Genomic DNA, 22,968 nt, shown 5'->3' with positions numbered 1-22,968 from the left:
GAAAAAAATATTCTGACGTGCTCGATATGGCCCAACATAATACTGGGCTAATTGGAGATGCGTAGCACTCGTGTTTATTTTTGATGGCTGGTTGATTTTTAACTGAAACCGTGTACGGAGTCACTATCAGAATGCAGTGTAGCATGTAAACCATCTTACGCTGGACTGGATGTCGTAGAGGCAGTGGCTGTGCGGGAATATGCACGGTGTGTGTCGCCATAAACTAATATAAGCGATGGTAATCTGCGAGGTATTGCACTCCAAACAGGCTATATATAACAGAAAAGAACGTGGCTGATCCTCCCCCGAACATACAGAAATAGGTATAACACAAAAGTGACATGTGTTTTTACAGAGGTAGTCGGGCGTATATTGGGCATTGTTTCAGCAACAGCAACTAATTGCAAAGTCACGCTAAAAACGGGAAGCAGCTCGAAACTTGGAGCGCGTACCTCAAGCAGAAAGCTTACACGAAATTAGCATACCCAGGAAGAGCACGGAGAAACACCTGTCACAGCTTGACATGAAAGCACGCTGTTCAAAAGCAAGACGTACAGACGAAACGAGCGGACAAGTATGCAAAGGGCAAGCGCGAACAACTGCCACAATTCTTCCTGCGTCGTATGTCAGTAGAGCACTTCTTTCTTGAATGCGGCCGCGAGCGAAGTGACCTTCATCTCCCAAATCACAAGTCTGAAAAGCGCGCGCGTAGAAAAGACCACGCTACCTGTAGGTGGCACTTCGTGGAGGCGAGTCGCGACGGCGCGCCCGAAACCCCTGAAACTTCGCAAAGTAGCGACACTCTCCTCTTCCGCTCTCGCTTCTCCCCTATTTTCTCTCCCTTGCACTCTCTTCTCGAACGTGGCGCCACCTGCCTTGCTCCTGCGTAGCAGATGCCCTTTCGTGGAGAGAGCGCTTGCTGGTCAAGAAGCGCGCCAAGAGCATTCGCACCAGCCGTCTAACTCATCCTAAAATTATTTAAAGAAGTTTGACGTTGGCCCAAGACATACTTGCGTAGTGCCGTATCGGGTATACAATATTGTAGCGATGGTCCAGAGAGCAGACGAGTCAAACAAATGTATAGTTATTAAAGGTGAACTGTGCCCACAACTAAAAGAACCATGGTCGCAAAACTGCGAGTGAGTTGGCCACCAGAGGGGTCGATCAGCAATTTTCTTCTTCCACTTCACGAGAAGTGCGAGTGAATGGCGCATACGAGCCGGGTCTGGCCCGGTGCTCGTGCCATCATGGTCTCTGCACGGTACAACAATACGGTGTGCATGTGTATGCCCTGTGCGCATGGTTATGGGCACGTTAATGCAATGGGGACGGGAAGTCGCGACAATATGCGCGACTTCCCGTCTCTCAAATATTGTTAAGGAAAGCAATTTAACTCCTCGCGCTGACATTGGACGCAGGACGGTGGCATCGCCGATGGCCGATTGAGCACTTGGGAAGGTATCTAAGGCCTGCCCCTTAGTAATGCTCCAGAAGGCGTGCATCATTTTAATTTATACATCGAACATCTTTGATTATTTCGCTAAGTGGTTACATGCACATACCATATTCCACAAGTACGCCATGTGTACGTATCTGACATACCCACTATACGCGAAAAAAAAGAGCTAGCGAATTAGTAAACTAGCGTGCCACCTTAAGCGATGCTTTCGCAAAAGCTCCAGTCGTGGATATAAACCTTCACATATGAAATAGCACGTACACCATCCCGTGAAATGGCACGTATATGTGATGTTCTTAAGCAATGAACGCATGTCCAACGACTCGGTAGGTCATGTACGCTTTGCATAGATTGTACGTTCCCAGCTGATCGGTCAACGTCAAAGAACCACAGCAGACAATTTTCTCTGAAATATACAAACACACGGCAAGAAACCAACGGAGAGTCCCAATCTTGATGTGAATTTTCACTCTCGAGTTTGTTCGTTTTTTTAAAACAGCAGCGCGGGATCTCTCAAGTTTTCCAATCACATTTTCGATCGTTTTTCTCCGCGTGCATGCTAAGCCCACAAGCCAGTACCGCAAACCCCAATCAGTTGGCGAAGAACATCAAATAGAAAACGTAATTACGACAAGAAAAAAACAAACTGCTGCACCGTTCGTGAAATCAAAATGATAGATGGTGACGTATTGTGGAATTACCCAGCGACGTGCCTATATACGGCGTTAGAACGGGTGTCTAATCAAGCAAATGTTGACGCATACTCATGGTGAGAGACTCTCAACTTACTTCACGAAGTCGTGCCTAAAATTTCGGCCACAAGTTCACGATTCCGATTCTATAAAACCATGTCGTTCGTCGCAACTCGTTGCACTTAACGGGCGGTATCATAAAGAACTTTCGGCCGTTTATAGACTTGCTCAAACGGCTCCCGGCTGCGGCGGCTGCATTTCCGATGGAGGCAGAAATGTTGTAGGCCCGTGTGCTCAAATTTGGGTGCACGTTAAAGAACCCCAGGTGCTCGAAATTTCCGGAGCCCTTCACTACGGCGTCTCTCATAATCATATGATGGTTTTGGGACGTTAAACCCCACATATCAGTCATCATCTTGCTTAAGCATCGGAAGGTGCAATGGCCACCCCGGAAACCAATAGTGACGTTTTTCTTGGGTTAAAAGAATTCCAAAGCACTGTATACGCACGCGGAAAGACAAGTTTTTATCGGTCAAAACAGAAGCGCCATACCACAGCGAGTCCACGTTTCGAGAGCAAAGATGGTTGTGGTGGTGGTAGTGGTTAGAAGAGGAGGAAGGCGCCTATTTTCTGCAGTCCGGTAGGGAGCACGGCGCCGCGCCTGCAGGGATGGGGAATGGGAGAAACGTGCAAAGAAGATGATGGTTGTCGCGAGCGACTGTAAACATACGAAAGCTGTGAGCGGTCCCACGTGACGGTATCTGGCCAATGTCGACTCGGCGCAAGCTTCGGAGAGGTCGGGGAAGGGTGAAAGGAGAAGAGGTGCGCGTTTCTTCAAGTACGTCGCTACTGCGGTAGATTTAGGGGCTTTACCCAACGCGAGCCTGTCGCGCAATCTCGTATGTGATAACAAAAATACGCTGAGGTTTAGAAGCTCTGAGGACTGTCAAACGGTGTATGGTGTATAGACCTTTTCAAAAAATACAATCTCGGCACCGCCGTAGTCCTCTTTGGGCTGCGAAAATTGGCATGACCCCTCAAAAATGCACTGACACGCCTGCACCCTTAGCCTTTGTACTCCCGCATGCAGCCCATCATGGCAGTGTTTTTTTTCCTCCTGTGAAAAGGTGTATATAAAAGGCTTCCCGTTAGCATCTCGGGCAATGTTCGCTAGGTGGCTTAGTATTAAGCGCCACGCTCTTCGAATGAAGAGGCTGCTGGTTAGAGTCCGTGCGACAGATGCTTGCCTACTGTTTTTTTTGCAATCTATTAGTATATACTTTTCAACGTTACTTTTGTCACAAAAATTTGTCAGCGGAGCCATGGCGGACCCCGGCATGAAACATTCCATTATAACAGACGCGACGATAAATACAGTATTCAAAGTTGAGATAAGAGGACCAGTAATAAGCTACGAGAGCTGTCGTAGACGAGGTCTTCAAGATAATTTGAGTCGTGCGAACGACTTTGTTGTAACCTAAGGCTTAATGGGGAAGGTTTTCGTCGCCATTAATTAAAAGACAGACTGTTGTATGGATCGTGGGTGAAACGCACCGACTTTTTGCTAAGCGGCTATGAACATCGGCTGGGGAGTAAAATTTACGTATAAAATCCTGCCAATATTTCTGTCACAGGAAAGTTTCTGAGAAGACCGACAAGAACTGACGCTCTGTGTTTGCGCTGTACTTGTGCAGGACGTGCTATGAACCCGTTCGCAATTGGCGCAAGAAAGCGGTCACCCTGGAGATAATCACGGAGGACACGTACAGCACTTCCGTGGCACCTCTTCCTAAGGACAGCGTGGCTGACGTGGAGAAAGGCAGTGGTCGGTCGTTCCCATGGAAACCTGTGGTGCCTTACCGCCCTCTGCAAAATCCCCCATCTGAGACAGCAGAGACACGGTAAGGAATGGCATCCGTGCAGTCGCATGAACAAATTATGTTCACTTTGAGAACAACGCTTCACTCAACGCTAGATGAATAAACGTAAATATGCAATGCCATTGAGCAAGTTAGAAATTTTAGGAAGGCACCATGAACACTATGCTGTCAGAACATAGAAATAGCTAGTGGGCGGCAAAGCTCGAAGACTACTGCACAGGTAAAAGACATATTGAAAAACAAAAGCAGATCAAAAATAAATGCATCAAACGGGCGCTTAGGTACTACCCATTTTCGTCTCGGTTAGCAAAAATTCTACGTGAGTAAAGCATAAGGGCATACCTCGTCCCATTGACTTCACCCGCGTACCAATTCACTGAGTACGGCACCCACGTACGTTTCGAAGTCACGTTTCCTTGAATTTTATTCACAGTTTTGACAACATATGAGACATGAATTGTCAGGTCCTTGGTGAAAATAATACGATAAATTACGAGCACCTGCGTTCTCTCTAGCCTATATAGCGCTGTGAACTTTGGCAAAGTATCAGCGCTGAAATAAGACCGCAAGGTACGGAGGGGCGACTGTCATCTCCCGTTTTGAAGTACTTAGATGTAACAATGTAGCGATCGAAATTTCTCAAGCTTTACTAGTAGCTTCTCAGACCAGGTTAACTGGTCTGTGACACTATCTCGAGACCAAACTCTCGTGTTCAAAAGTGTGGCGGGACGTTAAGCCCCACCTATCAATCAATCAACCAAATGTGTGGCGAAACGTGCTCTATTAAGTGTTCGCTTATGCTCCTAATTATGTAAATATCGTGATGCAGAATATGCAATGCAAATAAACTGCACTGGCGTATTTGATAGGGCAGAGTAGGTGTACCTGTCTTGTCAACGTACGTATGCTGAACATATGGTAGTGTGTGTCCACAGGTGTGAGCGATTTCCAAGTGGCCGTTTGTGCTCGAAATTACTAAGGCGAGGTGATTCTGCGAAATCTTACTACGGCGTTTTTTCAAAGCATAATAGCATGCTACGCTTAAAACCCAGCTCTCACCGTTCCTCGTGGCCCCGCCACGGTGGTCTAGTGGCTAAGGTACTCGGCTGCTGACCCGCAGGTCGCGGGATCAAATCCCGGCTGTGGCGGCTGCATTTCCGATGGAGGCGGAAATGTTGTAGGCCCGTGTACTCATATTTGGGTGCACGTTAAAGAACCCCAGGTGGTCAAAATTTCGGGAGCCCTCCACTACGGCGTTTCTCATAATCATATGGTGGTTTTGGGACGTTAAACCCCACAAATCAATCATCAAATCACCGTTCCTCGTGCTTGCCCATTTCCCCTTCCAGCTTCGTTTTCTGAAATGCGTGAAATATCATCAATCTGTTTGCAGAAAGAATTCAAGACCACAATCACTGAACAGGCGGCAACAGACGCGTCATAGAATCGTACATGTTTTCTCTCCGATTACACTGCGGAGCAGGCACCTTGAAGCAGCAAAGAGATAGGCCTCGAACCGGAAATACCGTAGCAGATGACGCGTCATTTCGCTATTCACCTATATGCTACACATGGAGTGTTAAGCCGAAAGGCGACGACAACACACGACAGCGTATACGAAAGCCTGGCCCCCTAAAGTTTTTTGCATTTAAAAAAAAGGTTGAGGAAAGTGAACAACAACTGTTTATGAGGGGTAGAGAACTACAGTCTTGCTCAACTGTCTCTGCTATTCTGCACGAGAGATGAAGACCGGATGTGGTGGTGACTCATTGAGTTCGTTGCCAAGTTGGCTAACTTCATGACTACATGTTGCTTCTGATGAAGTGAATTCTTGGCAGGGTGAGCAGAATGGAGATTGAACAAATGCACACGCTGTGCAGGTTCGATATGGGGAAGATGTTGTTTGCATCATCATCATCATCATCATCAAGAACAGCTGCAGTAGCCCGACTACACCCACTGCAGGAAAAAGGCCATGTACCACCAGTCGATTCGATCCTGTGTTTGCTGCTTTAATCATGTGGTCCTCTACTTGCTGGGCAGGGCTCGTAACGCGAAGGCAAGATAAGCGCTCGTCATGATTCGCAGACTGGATGGCAAGAGAAGGCAAGCCGGTGAAGGGCTGACAGAAAGTTCGCTGGGCACGTGGGATCAGGAAGTTTTCGGGTATAAAATGGCAGCAGCAAGCACAGGACGAAATTGACTGACTTTTTTGTATGATCTAACCTTAAAACTCAACATTGCTTTAATTAATCCACTGGAATTACCTAGACAAATGACAAGCCTTGCTCGTATTTATGAAAAGTAATTAAATTAAAGTCTACAAAGTGGTCCAAGTTAATATGTTAGTTTCTAAAACGAGTAGAAAAATTGTCGACGTATTTGAAAGAATTCAGGAAAACTCTGTCGTCAAGTGCACTTAAAACCTTGCTATCGAACGCTGTCCCCATTGAGCGTGGCTGCCTAGGGAGAGAAACCACTCGACAACACAAGAGGTCGCTGAATGTAGCTTGTCCATCCATCCATCCATGTACGATAATTTTCGAGGTTGTTTTCAGCTGTTCGAGGCCAGAACGGGAGTATTGCGAACCAAGACGTACCGAGTCAAATACGAAGGCACAGACACGTTGTGTAGTGCGTGTGGAGAGAAGGAGGAAACGGCTAAAGATTTGATAATGCTCTGTAAAGGGCTCCACTATATTGTGCTAGTTAATGGCGGGAAATTTTTCAAAGTATTAGGGTTTAGGGACAGTGAAGGCAAAATAAACTTTAAATGGGTAAAAATAACCAGGTGGAGACAAACTGATATGTGGCTACAATAAAGGCGCGAGTAAAATTAAATCCTTCAACACATAGTGATAGTACTTAACATTACGGCTAGGTGGCGTGAGCCGCCGTCCGATCTAAAGGGCGCCGCCGGATACATCCATCCATCCATTCATACAACCATCCATCCATCCATACATCCGGTCGTTTCAAGGAAATAAAGCTGTGTGTATGGCGGCTGCTGTGAAACGCCCGCACGCACTTCTGGAATGTACAGTGCGGCAGATTGCTCGTGCCAGCCCCGTTCCCCTACGCTACTCAGATCGTTATGTCTCTCACAATACAAAAAAAAGTATCCGCCGCTTCTTTCTGAACAAACTGGCCATGAGTCTACTGCTGCTGCTAAGCCAGCTAGCCGAGCACAGACTGAGTGACTCCGACGCCACAATGCAAAGGTTCCCGCCGTCAAAGCAGAAATAAATCACCACCGCTGATACACACAAAAGCTTAAGTATATAACTTAATACATGATAGATTGTAGAGACTTTAAGAGTTGCACTTCAATCTCGCACTCCGGCTACTGTAATCGTCGGTGAACACGTACGTTTATATATCCCGCTGACACGCTATCTTTCTAAGCATACGAGGCGAGGACTTGTCCCTGATCTAACGAACACACAGCTACACTTGCTTACATTATGCGCTATTGCGCCGACCGCAAAAAAAAAAACCGGTCTTAATAAGACTGAAACACTCACAGATCCTAGGAGCCGCCGAAGCCAATGGGGCTCTACCGATGGGCACTAACCACGATTGAGCAACAGAAACATTTTTTTGTAAAAATAAAAATTTTTTGTGCTTTTTTACCAACTAAGAAGCTTTCTTTCACCAACAACCGTTTAGTTGACAAACGAGGAGGACCGTGATAGTTTTTTTTATTTATTTATTTACAGGTACTGCAGGCCCTACCCGGGCCCATGCAGGAGTGGGATACAAACAATACATTCAAGCAATAACTAGTAAGACACTGGAGTACAGGGCATAAATGAAAGAATACATAACTATCAAGTACAGAAAAGTCAAATATATTTTCTCGCTGTTCAACAGAACTGCGCACAACTAAAAATATTTTCAACATTTGTAGCCGGATGAATTGAACTCAAATGACACTATTTACAGCATACATCACTTATATGATGAAATTAATCTTTTCTATCTGTTGAGTGAATGAAGCCGTCGAGGCAGCATTCACTACTTCCGCAGGTAATGCGTTCCAATGAAAAATTGCGCAAGGAAAGAGAGCGAACTTGTGGGCATTAATGTGGCTGGGTGGCTGCCTAAACGTTTTGTTGTGATTTGTCCTAGCTGAAAGTTTAGAAGGCTGCAGAAGGTATTGTTCCCGTGATAATTTAAAGTCCCCGTGATCAAGTTGGTAGACGAATTTTAATCTGGATATTATCCTGAGCTGTTCTAGTATTTGTAGGCTTGCCCTATTACGTAGATTAGTTACACTATGTTGTCGGGAGTAAGCGGAATATATAAAGCGCAGAGCTAAATTTTGGACTCTTTCTATTTTCTTAATCAAATATTGTTGCCAAGGGCTCCAATTAATGTCGGCATACTCCAATTTTGGTTGCACGAGTGCTTTATACGCTTTTAGTTTTAACGTGGGAGGAGTGTTACGCAGTTTTCTTTTCAAAAAGGATAATTTCTTCAGTGCACCCGAACACACATTTTCAACGTGCGTTTCCCAACTGAGGTTACTGGTAAGTGTAACTCCCAGATATTTAACCCGATCAGCTCTCGTGATTGCAGCATTTCCTATGTAATATGTGCAATGACGGGGTAACGTTTTGTTGGTAAACGTGACGGAATTTGTTTTTGAACGATTTATTTTTTAGTCCCCACCTTATACACCATTCGTTAATTGAGCGCAAGGCATCATTAAGTTTAATTTGGTCTTCTTGGTTATTTATGGATGTGTACACTACGCAGTCGTCCGCAAATAGTTTAATCTGTATCGGTGGCTCGACACAAAAATAAATATCATTAATATAAACAAAAAAAGAAGAGGTCCGAGGACTGAGCCCTGCGGAACTCCCGAATGCACTGCCAACTTTTTCGAGAGGCAGCCATTTATGGTAACACACTGTCTTCTGTTACTCAAGTAGCTCGCGATCCATGCTACAACCTTCTGCTCAATGCCTATAGCTAATAATTTTGTTATTAAATTCTGATGGGGTACGACGTCAAAGGCCTTAGAAAAATCCAAAAAGATGGCATCGGTTTGACCTTTCAAATTAAGCGTTCTAATTAAATCATCAGTTATTTCAGCCAGTTGGGTGACGGTCGACAAGCCAGACCTAAATCCATGCTGCTGGGCATACAGTAGTTTGTTATTTTCTAAGTAAGTGATCATGGCCTTAAATATAATGTGCTCAAATAATTTACAGCAAGTACTAGTTAAGAAAACAGGCCTGTAATTGTTAACTTCCAAAGTGGAGCCCGATTTATGTACCGAAATTATTTTTGCCGAGCGCCAGTCATCAGGAATAACTGCAGCGTCTAACGATGCAGTGTAAATGCGATGTAAATATTTTGCCACCCAAACAGCATATCTACTCAAAAAAGTACTAGATAGTTCGTCCGGACCAGGTGATTTCTTTACATCTAGTTTGTGTAAAAGGCAAAGGACTCCATTCTCAGTGATTTCCACTTCTGGCATAAAGCTATCAGAGTCATATGACCGCAACTGAGCATGCGTGGCTGCCCGTGTAAAAGCGGACTGGAAAAAGACATTGAATTTGTTGGCAATGGTAGTCGCGTCAACAATACTTTCTCCCGCGATCCTGATCTCTGAAATGCCTCGTTTATCTTTTGACAGATAGCGCCAAAATTTTTGGGGTTCATTCTTCATGAATCACGGTAGAGTATCTGAAAAAAAGCTTTCCTTTGCCGATCACGTTAGTTCTCGCAACTTAGAAGTAAGGCTTGAAAAATCACTCGTGTTCCGACGCTTGCGCTGACGCTTAATTTTGCGTTTCAAATGAATCATTTCTCTCGTGAACCACGGATATTCCCTATTAACTCGTTTCTTTTTTAACGGCACATATCTTTGCTCGCAAAAGAGAACAATTTCTCTAAAATTTGACCACATTTCATTGACATCATTAACTTGGCTAAAACAATCAAAGCGCGATTCCAAGTATTCTAAAATAGCGTTATCGTCCGCATGAGTGTAATCTCTCACGAAAGTATCCGACGGTCTAGTAAATGAACGCGTTCCTGAAACAGGACATGACACAACAAGCAACTTGTGATCGGATATTCCTTCTTCTACATTGGCTGAACAACCTTGGAACGAGCTGCTAACCAGTGCCAAATCAAGGAGGGATGATGATGAACTGTCAACTCTGGTAGCCTCAGAAACTAGTTGTAAGCAGAAGTTGAATGCGGCCAAAATCAGTATATCTGCACTTCGAGATTCTTTGCCATCATAAGAAAAATCAGCCCAGTTTATACCCGGTAGGTTGAAATCTCCTGTCATTATGATCCGGGATCGAGAATTTGTATTATCTGCAAGGTAGTCTTGAATGGCTTCTAAGTATTCGAGCGAAGAACTCGGTGGTCGATGCAGGCCCCCTAAAAGTATTCTTTTACCAAGAAATTTAATTCTGCACCACACGCTTTCGTGGTTGCTGATGCCGTCCAAAACAGTAAATGCGACGTTGTTTTTAATGGAGATTGCTACTCCTCCCCCACGTGACTCCCTATCTTTACGAATAAGCTTGTAAGAAGACGGTATGACTTCCGAATCTTGCACATCTGCATGTAGCCATGTCTCAGTGATTACTAAGACGTGTGGCTGATAACAGGAGATAACGTCTTCAAGGAAACTGGCTTTGTTAACAACACTACGCGCATTCAGTGAAACAACTCTGAGAATTTTGCTCACAGGCTGTCATTTTTTACTGCTGCTTTTCTTGTTCACTCGGGTTGTTGCAGAATGACCAGGATTCCGCCGGGCCTGCGCATCACGTCGTGTAACTTCCAGCCGTTGATTTGAAAGCTCGTCCCAGATATAAACTATATCGTCTACTTTCAGTTTATTAAACAAGAGCGAAACCTTTGCTCCATTGGTTTTTTCCACTGCTGCCGAATGCCACAACCTGCGGCGCAAGTCGCGAACTCTCTTGGAAAAATCTTCAGATATGGAAATCTGTGTTCCTTTTAGCTTGAAACCAGCCGACATAATTGTAGTTTTCTCAGAGTAATCAAATAGCCTTAACATAATTGGTCGGTGTTTCCCAGCACGTTTAAAACCTACTCTGTGGATGCGCTCTATCGAATTCACTTCGACACCGAGTAAGTCCTTAAATACTTGTTGTTGAACCCTGTCTTGCAGAGATTTGTTATCTTCTTTTGATTCTTCACTTAAACCATAAATCATCAAGTTGTTTCTTCGACTTCGGTTTTCAAGGTCATCAACTTTAATCGTAAGCTCGTTCACTAGTTCCCTCGTCCCCTTGCACGCTGCTTCGTGCTCAACCAGCTTTTCCTCGCATTTTTGTAGCCGTCCAAGCTCTTTTTCAATCGACGCTATCCTTTCTTGAACACCACCTATAGTTATTTCCACTTGTTTCAGGTTGGCAGAAAGCATGGTGAGCGTCTTATTGGTTTTCGTTTGCTCTTTTAAGATTTTTCTAAGAACCTGACTGTTTACAGTAGCCTCGGATTCTGATTCCGAAGACGGACCCGGCTTCCGCTCCACGTCCCCCGATGCTAACAAGAGCAATCTAATGACAATCAAACAGTCACACAGCGAAACAAACAAACACTGTGGGCCTGGTAGCACTATCAAAGTAAGAGAATCGTCACGAATAGACTGATAGACTGGATATTTGTCACCAATCTGGACGAAAAAGCAGAAATGCATGAGCGTCCGTCCGAAGAAGGTGCTGCCAAGCCCACTGAAAGGCCGCTGAAGATGGACCTTGGTTTTATAGTCTAGCTGCTCAGTGTCCGCTGACGTCACACTGCGAACGTCATGGCGTCGACACAACACCTGAGGCGTACCTTCCCATGATGATATTCCATCGAGGCCTTGTCCCTGCGCATGCGCGATGGTACTGTCTTGCGGTGAGGCAATATCTGCAAATCCCACGACGGCATCCGCCCGCAACGGGGCAATCTGGATGAAAAAGCAGAAATGCATGAGCGTCAGTCCGAAGAAGGTGCTGCCAAGCCCACTGAAAGGCCGCTGAAGATGGACCTTGGTTTTATAGTCTAGCTGGTCAGTGTCCGCTGACGTCACACTGCGAACGTCATGGCGTCGACACAACACCTGAGGCGTAGCTTCCCATGATGATATTCCATCGAGGCCTTGTCCCTGCGCATGCGCGATGGTACTGTCTTGCGGTGAGGCAATATCTGCAAATCCCATGGCGGCATCTGCCCGCAACAGGGCAATCTGGACGAAAAAGCAGAAATGCATGAGCGTCCGTCCGAAGAAGGTGCTGCCAAGCCCACTAGTTAATGCGATTCGTCTTAATTGTCCATACCGCTTTAAAGTTGTTCGATTTACCTACATTTATCAGAAAAACACGCCCGAAGTGTTGTTCCGTGTAGACCCTCTTATATTGTGTAGACCCATATATATGTTGCGCAACCAAACACACCCATGCCTGATAAAATCGCGCGTCTACTTCCGTTTTCTCCGCTGAGAATTCTTTGAGTCAGTAGTCCGCTTCACTTTTTTTCGGCTGTGCTAAGGAGTTCTAAAAAGAAGAATATATTGCCGACACGTAGCTGTTAATGACACCTCAACAGGTCGGCACAGGGATGGTGTTAGATTATGCGTGCATGAAAGATCACCAGTGCTCCGGCGTGAGGTGAGATAGGGGACGACGATGGCAGTTGTGCTGCTACGAAACAGCGTTAACCTGGTGAGTGTCGAAAATGGAGGGAAAAAAAAGACAAGCAGTACACGCGACCACAGAAGCACGGCACAGAGGACGACGAGGGACATCAGCACGACGGTGCTACGTCAACAAATTAAGAGGAAAGTAGCCCAATCAGCAGGTACCACGAAGGTTTCAAGGGCCAATCACTTGTTTCTGCGGCAACTCAGAGAGTCTCAATGGAAAGTCAAGGAGTCTACCCGAGGACTTCCAGGGCAGTGGGCTAGGTGGTCGGTCCGCGGAGAAGCAGAGTGGAGGCAGTTCACCAGCGTCACGATCGGGGTTCGGCTCGAGTGCCCGGAAGAGGGGAAGAGACGGAGCGGCAAGCTTCACTTGACCTCAAACTTCGTCGGTCCCCGGTGCCAACAGGAAGCTACCGCAGCAATCAGGTCTGCTGTCGGGCGTTAACCCGAGTGCTTGGCTATGACCCCTGGTCCACGCGTCCGAGGAGTAGACTGCCTAAGTTCGCCGGCGTGGTCTTCGGCACATATCCGCTCCGTCGGTGCATACACCGGACCGTCGTCCTCCTCTTCACCGAGTTCATCCGGCAACGGCCTCCCCGTGCTTGTGTCCACTCTCCGTAGATGTCCCCGGCGCCGCACTAGTATACTCACCGGTGACACTGCTTCGGTTACGATTGCACTACACTTGTTTTTGCGACTGCTCAGAGCGCTGTACATAGCTTGTAAGATGTTTCGTACTCATTAGTGGATGTTGTATGCTTCGCGTTTGTGTTTTCCTTTCATACAGTGGGAAAAAAACAGAAAGCAGCCTCGCCATATTTCTCAAAAGTGTTGCTGTCCTCGATGGAGCGTGGCCTTATTGGTATCTTTACTACAGAAAACCTCACCACAAATAGGTGTGCGGAATGAAAGATAGTGGAGAACTACAGAGAAGAAAGATAATTATTATTTATATTTAGTAATATTATTAACACTATTGTTATTATTATTACATAGATAACGGCTGTTGTCTGCCACGTGAACGCGTGAATTCCCGCGCACAATGCGCAGCCCACCGGAAAAGTCGCCAAGAAGTCCTCAGAAAAATGAAGTTTTGCCGAAAGCTCGAATACGGGCAATAAGAAGTACGAGATCTTGCGTACTTACGTGGTAAGTCCGGTTGACCCTGTAGTTGACGCTGTATACAGAGAGCTAATCCAGAAGCGCGTTGGCATCGTGGGTGGCTAAAGCCACGGCACACAACCCGTGGCTGCATATTCTGCTGAGGCGAGCAAAAGAAGTGCACCTATAGGCGCAGCTAGTGCGGCCATCGCCACCTTCCTAGAATCGTCAGCGGGAGCCGGTGCCCTCGTAGAAGTGGGCGCGGTGGTTGCGAAGTTCGTTCGGCTGCCACCGGCAAGGGCATCACGAAACAAGCGGCCCTTCTCGACCACCGCACTGCCCCGCTTGTCAGCGTTGTCGCTGAGTTCCACCGCTTGGTGGCGCGTCACGAAGCAATCCGAAGAGGCGAGTATGACGGCGACCTTGCGTTGAACCTGCCATGAAAGGCAGAGTGGTTTGTTAAATGCGAAGCATTTCTTAGCGAACTTCAGCAACTTTGGCCGTATCTATCTATCTATCTATCTATCTATCTATCTATCTATCTATCTATCTATCTATCTATCTATCTATCTATCTATCTATCTATCTATCTATCTATCTATCTATCTATCTATCTATCTATCTATCTATCTATCTATCTATCTATCTATCTATTTATCTATCTATCTATCTATCTATCTATCTAGCTATCTATCTATTTATCTATCTATCTAAACTAACTATCTAGCCACCTACGACATCTAGCTCTCCTGGCCATTTCGATGATGGTATCGATACCGAAAATGGTTTGGCATAACATGACTGTAGACGAGCATGATTGGCCACTCATAACATGAAAATCTTGATAATCATGTTATGAATGTCGTGATTTACATTTCATGGTCTTACCGCTCTTTCGGTGGTTTCGTTCACATTACATAGTGCAAAACTGGTATGGTATGACATGGCTGCATGGCAAACATAAATGACAGTATAAATCATCACATGCATGTCATGACTGCACGCCAGGCTCATAGTATGCTGATGGCCGTTTCGCTAGCTTCATATATACGAATTTTGGGGTTACATGACGTGAATCGATGACAAAGACATATGACTAGTACAAACGGGGTAATCATGACATGCGCGTCATGCACGAACGTGACCACATACCCCGCTCATGATGCTCTGGCAGCCGTTCCACTAGCTTCACATATACCAATTTAGTATTACTTGACATGAATGGATGACAAAGATCAATGAAACGTCAAAACATGATAATCATGGCATGCATGTCACGTAAAAGATGAAATGCTACGCTTTTAGTTAACTGTCGACCGTTTCGTTAGCTTCACATATACTAAATTTGGTGTTACGTGACGTGAATGGATAACGAGCACAAATGCCACGTGCAACCATGATAATCATGACATGGAAGTCATGTACGGCACAATGTATGTCCGCCTCATAACGTTTGCTGATTTTAAAGTGGCTTATAAACCTTCCTCATTCGCGCCTCGCATGTCATCGATTTCCACTGTACGTCGGATCTGCCAAGTTTTCGCTGCGTGGTTGCTGTTGCAGATGAGGCAACGTGGGCGCTCTGTGGAGCACGGTCACTTACGGTGGCTGGCGCCACAAAATAGGCAGCGCTCGTAGCGCGAGCAGGTGGCAATAAGTGCCCGCAGCGGCCACAACGGGTGCATTGAAGAGCCCGTGGCATGAGCGGGCGCACTTGACGTTGATTAAAAAGCGAAATCTCACAGGGGATTGCGGTTCTCTCAAAAGTCGGCCTGAGAAATTTGCCTCGACGCATACATGACACGACAAACTGCCGAATCGATGTTCGTCACGATGTCCCGACGTACGGGTCGACGCCACACACCATGCTGACACAAGTGTCACTGGTGAAGCGTTTGTATCTCACCTCGCAGATCATTCCAACAAAACGAGTTTGACGTGGGGTAGAGGTCGATTGCAACGAAATTGCGCCTATGGTTAACGGGAACGCTTCAGGTGGCTGGAAATCCAGAGGAAAAATTGGCCCCGCATCTGCATGTAATCTGCAAATGTGGTCGAAAGACGATAGTCTTGCGTGTGCAGAGAGTGAACAAAACACTTATTTGATGTTCTGCACAAGGAAATCGGTAAATGGTATTCCGGAGGCGCTGCGTTAGAGTGCCTCGAGCGCGCAGTGGAGGCGAACAATTAAGTCATGTCATACGTGAGACATGAGTGCCATCTGGCAGTTTCTTTTGGAAAACAAAGCGCGTGGCCGCGCGCGCCCGTCTGAGAGGTGATAAGGTGTAGAACGCGAGGCGACGGGTAGGTGCCACCACCATCTCGTTTTAGTAAAGCGTTGGAAACACCATTCCGTGCAAGCGTTGCATGGTAAGCGCAGCGTGATAAGCGCTACGGTCCTTAAAATTACTTATGTATGCATTGTCTAGTAAGAGATGCATATGTAGAATAAATGCGTGCTGTTATGGTGCTCCACACATGCGCAATAATTGCTTTTTAATTCACAATTGCACAAGCATGAACGCTCAACCTTGAGCAACATTGGTGGTCGCTGCAGATGGGGTCGGCCATTTCAAGTACCCGATGCCAGCAAGAGTGGACAAACAGACTAATGTACAGACAGACAGACAGACAGACAGACAGACAGACAGACAGACAGACAGACAGACAGACAGACAGACAGACAGACAGACAGACCGACAGACAGACAGACATACAGACACAAGGACAGACAGACAGACAGACAGACCAAAATTTTTGCGTCGAAGGTCCCCAAGAAAGACTATCGTCTTTCAAAACCAGGAACCGCTTCCCTCGCCACAGCCAATATGTTTGCCTTGTTCTCAACCGGTCGGTTGATGCGCGTATCTCTCTGAGCGTTTGCGGCCGTCTCTGCGCAGTCCAGGAGTGGGCGAGTTGGGGCGCTGGGCTACACAAAGGGCTCGTGCACCAGGGTTGTCACACTTGTGTTGAAGACTGAGTGATCGTAGAGGCGGTTGCCTTTTCTTCAGCAGCCGGTAAAAAAGGGAGAGTAGAGGAAAACTGTGCCTGTGCGAGGCGATTGTTCGACGTTATATTTGTCGGTTGGTGACTGATTTAGCGGGTCTTACGATGCGTGAACGTCAACTCCCATTTTGGCAGGGCCTATGCTTGCGTGCATTATCTTTGCCCTCTGTATCGGACACCAACAGAAAACGTGGTAGAAAAACATGCCGGTGCGCCCCAGCCCCGTCACCGTCTTCGAAACTAGGTTGATGACAATATTTCGCATTTACTAGCCGAGATTTTTTCTTGCAATCATCATCTGTTTTCATTGGGTTTTTTTCTCTCTCCGTGATGAAGAACTCCAGTTGCTCGAAATATCCAGAACTAAAAAAGGCCTAGCGCCCCCGCCCCCGTCGAATTTCGAATGAAGCAGGTGCTTTTAAGGCCCTTCAACAAGTTGTTTTCATTCAAAGTGATATAGCTCGGCAGAGAGATAGTATGCTATTTTCAGTTTTCTATTGCACGAGAAGATGATTTCAAACAAAAACTGCTTGTTATTTGCTACGTCTTACGTTTGTCTCTCATTTCTTTCCGACAATATCTCTTAAGTGCCCCCTCCCCTCCAAAAAAAATTTGGTAGCTACGGGCCTGTCCCTCTCATAATCATATCGTGAGTACAGAACGTAAAACCCCTGCAATTATCACTATGCCGCCCTATATATATATATATATATATATATATATATATATATATATATATATATATATATATATATATATATATATATATATATATATGACGGGCTATATGAATTCAACATGATGCCTTTCGGGCTCTGCAACGCACCCGCGACTTTTGAGCGCATGATAGATACCGTGCTGCGTGTCCTGAAATAAAAAAAGTTGCCTTTGCTACCTGGACGACATTATTATCTTTTTGTCAACGTCTCCTGAGCACCTAGAACGACTGGATCAAGTTCTAAAATGCCTTGCCGGCACCGGGCTTCAAATAAACACTAAGAAATGCTCTTTCGCCAGCAAATCTATCAAGGTCTTAGGAAATGTCGTTAGCTAAGATGGCATCCGGCCCGACCCTGACAAGATTTCTGCAGTCCTTCACTTTCCGCGTCCCGAAAAACCAAAAGAGTTTCGCAGTTTCCTTGGCCTCGCCTCCTAATTTCGCCGGTTTATCCTGAACTTCGCTTCTATTGCTGCTCCGTTACACCAACTTCTCGCTTCGAACGTCCCCTTTCTGTGGTCTCAAGAATGTCAAACGGCATTCGAGCTGTTGAAGCGGGCACTCACGTCTGAACCACTGCTCTGCCACTTTGACGAAGCCGCACCTACTATCCTTCATACCGACGCTAGCGGCCTTGGTATAGGAGCCGTTCTTCTACAACGCGACAAGTCTTCCCTAGAGAAAGTTGTTGCATGTGCAAGTCGCGTACTCACCCCTGCTGAAAAGAACTACACTATAACTGAGCAAGAGTGTTTGGCTACGGTTTGCTTGGTCCAAAAGTTTCGTCCCTATCTCCACGACCGTCACTTCACAATAGTTGCGGACCACCATGCCTTATGCTGGCTTTCTACACTGAAGAACTTGTCCGGACGCTTGGGTCGGTGGATACTACGCTTGTACGACTTTCACATAACTTACAAGTCAGGCAGAAAACAACAAGACGCCGATGCTTTATCTCGTTGCCCGCTTCCAACTACCCATGTGAGCGTTGGTGAGAACTCAACCGCCACATCTACCAAAGTTCATACGCTCGCATCAATAACGCAACCCTTTTCGGACGACGAGCCAACCTTTATCTCCCGCCAGCGGTCCGATTCATACTGCAGACGCATGATGGACCACCTTTCGGGAGTTTTTCATCCACCAAACGCGTGACTCCGTCATCAACTCCTGCACTTTAAGCTGGACAATGGGGTTCTCTACCGCCACGTCTACCACCCTGAAGGTCAGCGCTGGGTTCCTGTACTGCCACGCTCTCTTCGACTTCAGGTGCTCGAAGCCTTCCATGACGACTTGACTGCTGGTCATCTTGGTTTTATAAAAACTCTTGACCGCATTCGATGTCGTTATTACTGGCCCAGTCTCGCCATCAGGCTCGCATCAATACTGAAGCGAGACAGCACGAGCGGAAGATCATCTATGACGAAACCCACCGCGTTGTGTCTTTCCAACCTGGTGAGGAGGTGCTGCTTTTCACACCTATTCGCACTCCTGGTCTCTGTGACAAAATCCAACCACGCATCATCGAGCCATACATTGTTTTAGAACACACTTCGCCGGTTAATTATCGTGTGACACTACTCGTCACCCCAACAGACCGCCGCTACCGCAGCACAGAGATTGTCCACGTTTGTCGCATGAAACCTTTCACGCGACGTTCCCCGTCACTTTGACTTACGGCGACCAGGGTATCCGCTTCCAAGTGGGGGGAATTAGTGTGGGCATTCGTTACTTACACCGTCCTTATCCCTGCATGATCACAATCACCATCATCCGCTTGTCTCTTTGTACTCATTGCCAATCTGGGTCATCATCATCGTCATCGTCTGTGTACTGGCTCTGCCCGTTCGTTTTCGAGGTCTTTCCTCAATTAAACGCTGTCGCAACCAAGACTACCAAGACTTTATAATATATATATATATATATATATATATATATATATATATATATATATATATATATATATATATATATATATATATATATATATATATATATATATATATATATATATATATATATATATATATATATATATATATATATATATACTGTGAGCGCTGACCATGTACTTCATCTGTATGACAAAAACCATTGTAGTGATCATCGTCGTATGTCACGCGGGCTGGGTCCTTTGTTTTTACGGCAGTAACCAGGTTATATTTTCAATCCAGATGCACGAGCCAAAAAGATCCAGCCCACGTCACATACGATGATGATTACTAGAATGGTTTTTGTCATACAGATGACGATGAAGTACATAGTGCTCACAATATATATATATATATACATATATATATATATAAATATATATATATATATATATATATATATATATATATATATATATATATATATATATATATATATATATATATATATATATATATATATATATATATATATATATATATATAGTCAAAGTAATAATTCAATGGGCCAGTTAGTTTTCGTGAAGGTATGGGATATGGCACAACGGGAGCGTTGTCAACAAGGATAAATATAATTATTTCCCAACAGTTTCGGGAGGGGTCCTCCCTTCATCAGGGGATGAGCACAACTGTTGAGAAATAAATATATTTATCCTTGTTGACAACGCTCCTGTTGTGCCATAACCCATATATCTATATATATATATATATATATATATATATATATATATATATATATATATATATATGGTGGAGTGATATTCAATGGATCCGGTGGAAAATGCAGTATAGAAAAAGGTCGACAAACGTGCGAAAAAACACTAGCTTTACTAACGTTTCGGCAGGTGGGCCTGTCTTCGTCGGAGTGACCTATACCTTCCCCTATACCTTCCTTCAATCCGACGAAGGCAGGCCCACCTGCCGAAACGTTAGTAAAACTAGTGTTTTTTCGCACGTTTGTCGACCTCTTTTTATACTGTATATATATATATATATATATATAAATATATATATATATATATATATATATATATATAACAGATAATAATGCCAAGGAAGGTATAGGGGTGGGGGGAGTTATAAGGCAAATCGTAATGCAAATGACAAGAAAGAAAAGCGGGTAAAAGGTAACTTGCCGTGAGGGTTAGTAATAAGTTCACGTGCTACGTGACGCGAAAACAGGCTAATAAAGAGTGTGCCACACTCACTGCCATGGCTACTAGTGGCGCTGACTCACACTCGCACGTTTAACTTGACATAGATACTCAATGAAGTGGCTGGGGGGATAGCTGTAGTGGTAGCTCAGTGGTAGAGCATCGAGCGCGTTATTCGAAGGCCGCAGGTTCGGATCCTGCCCAAGGCAAGTTATCTTTTCACCCACTTTTCTTTTTTCTAATTTACATTACAGTGGGCCTAATATCTTCCCCTATACGTTCCTTGGCATTATTGTCTGTTAAATCCCATTATTATTGTGTAAAACAAGAAAAAACGAGCCCTTAAGGATACTCTTGTTTTTTCTTATCCATTAACGAGGGTCTCGTACTGGCAGACTTGGGGCCTCTTGGTTGTATACGGAGGACTATTGGTCAACTGCCAGTTAGTAATAAGTTCACGTGCTACGTGACGCCAAAACAAGCCCATAAAGAGTATACCACACTCGCCGCCATGGCTACTAGTGCCGCTGACTGACACTTCCACGTTTAACTTGACATAGATACCCAATAAAGTGGCTGGGGGGATAGCTGTCATGGTAGCTCAGTAGTAGAGCATCGAACGCGTTATTCGAAGGTCGAAGGTTCGGATCCTGCCCATGGCAAGTTATCTTTTCACACACTTTTCTTTCTTCTCATTTACATTACAATTGGCCTAATAACTTTCTTTTTACCTTCCTTGGCATTATTGTCTGTTAGATCCCATTATTATTGTGTAAAACACGAAAAAACGAGCCCTAAAGTATACACTTGTTTCCCATATATATATATATATATATATATATATATAAATATATATATATATATATATATATATATATATATATATATATATATATATATATATATATATATATATATCAGCTGCCCGCTCATAATAAGTTCACGTGCTACGTGAAGCCAAACATGCGCATAAGAGTGTTTTCACACTTGTCGTTTGGCTTATAGATGACGCTGACTGTCACTCCTACTTCTAAATTCACATATAAACCCAAACAAAAGTGGATAGAGGGTAGGCCGCTGTGGTAGCTCAGTGGTTAGAGCATCGAACGCAATATTCGAAGGTCGTAGGTTCAATTCCTGCTCACGGCTGGTTATTTTTTCATCCACTTTTCTTTTTTCTTTCTTCTTATTTACATTCCATTGGTTGTAATGACTTCCCCTGTACATTCCTTGGCATTACTCTCTGTTATATCTCATTATTATTGTGTTAAAACACGGAAAAACGAGCCCTTAGGTATACACTTCTTTCCCTTATTTCATTGAACGAGGGTCTCGTACTCGCAGACTTGGTGTGTTTAGGTTGTATAAGAGGGAAAATTAATCAGCTGCCCGCTCATAATAAGTTCACGTGCTACGTGACGCCAAACATGCGCATAAGAATGTATTCACACTTGTGGTTTGGCTTATAGATGGCGCTGACTGTCACTCCTACTTCTAAAATTCACATATAAACCAAAAAAAAGTGGATGGAGGGAAGGCCTCCGTGGTAGCTCAGTGGTTTGAGCATCGAACGCGATATTCGAAGGTCGTAAGTTCAATTCCTGCTCACGGCTGGTTATTTTTTCATCCACTTTTCTATCTCTTTATTTACATTCCATTGGTTCTAATAACTTCCTCTGTACATTCCTTGTCATTACTGTCTGTTATATCTCATTAATATTGTGTTAAAACACGGAAATACGAGCCCTTAGGTATACACTTCTCTCCCTTATTTCACTGAACGAGGGTCTTGTTCTGGCAGACTTGGTGTGTTTAGGTTGTATAAGAGGGACAATTCAGCAGCACCCGCTCATAATAAGCTCACGTGCTACGTGACGCCAAACATGCGAATAAGAGTGTTTTCACACTCTTTGTTTGGCTTATAGATGGCGCTGACTGTCATTCCTACTTCTAAATTCACATATAAACCCCAAACAGTGGATTGAGGGACGGCCGCTGTGATAGCTCAGTGATTAGAGCATCGAACGCGTTATTCGAAGGTCGTAGGTTCGATTCCTGCTAGCAGCTGGTGACGTTTTCATCCAATTTTCTTTCTTCTTTCTTCTTATTTACATTCCATTGGTTCTAATAAATTCCCCTGTACATTCCTTGGCATTACTGTCTGTTATATCTCATTAATATTGTGTTAAAACACAGAAATACGAGCCCTTATGTATACACTTTTCTCCCTTATTTCACTGAACGAGGGTCTCGTTCTGGCAGACTTGGTGTGTTTAGGTTGTATAAGAGGGACAATTAATCAGCTGCCCACTCATAATAAGTTCACGTGCTACGTGAC

General features: G+C 44.8%; 1 protein-coding gene and 1 non-coding gene across 2 annotated transcripts in view; both read left to right on the top strand.

Moving 5' to 3' along the window:
• LOC142803536 (uncharacterized) overlaps window positions 1-22,968 on the top strand; it is a 236,829-nt gene that overhangs the window by 29,835 nt on the left and 184,026 nt on the right. Inside the window, exon 4 of the mRNA XM_075888663.1 lies at window positions 3,846-4,052. Coding sequence (XP_075744778.1) covers window positions 3,846-4,052 — 207 coding nt within the window. The remainder of the gene's footprint in view (window positions 1-3,845; window positions 4,053-22,968) is intronic.
• On the top strand, window positions 21,707-21,779 carry TRNAL-CAA (transfer RNA leucine (anticodon CAA)). Its single transcript has one exon. It is a non-coding gene; the product is annotated as a tRNA-Leu (tRNA).

The sequence above is a fragment of the Rhipicephalus microplus genome, chromosome 3 (genome assembly GCF_043290135.1).
Source record: "Rhipicephalus microplus isolate Deutch F79 chromosome 3, USDA_Rmic, whole genome shotgun sequence".
Taxonomy (NCBI): Eukaryota; Metazoa; Arthropoda; class Arachnida; order Ixodida; family Ixodidae; genus Rhipicephalus; species Rhipicephalus microplus.
This window is presented reverse-complemented; position numbering and strand designations above follow the sequence as displayed.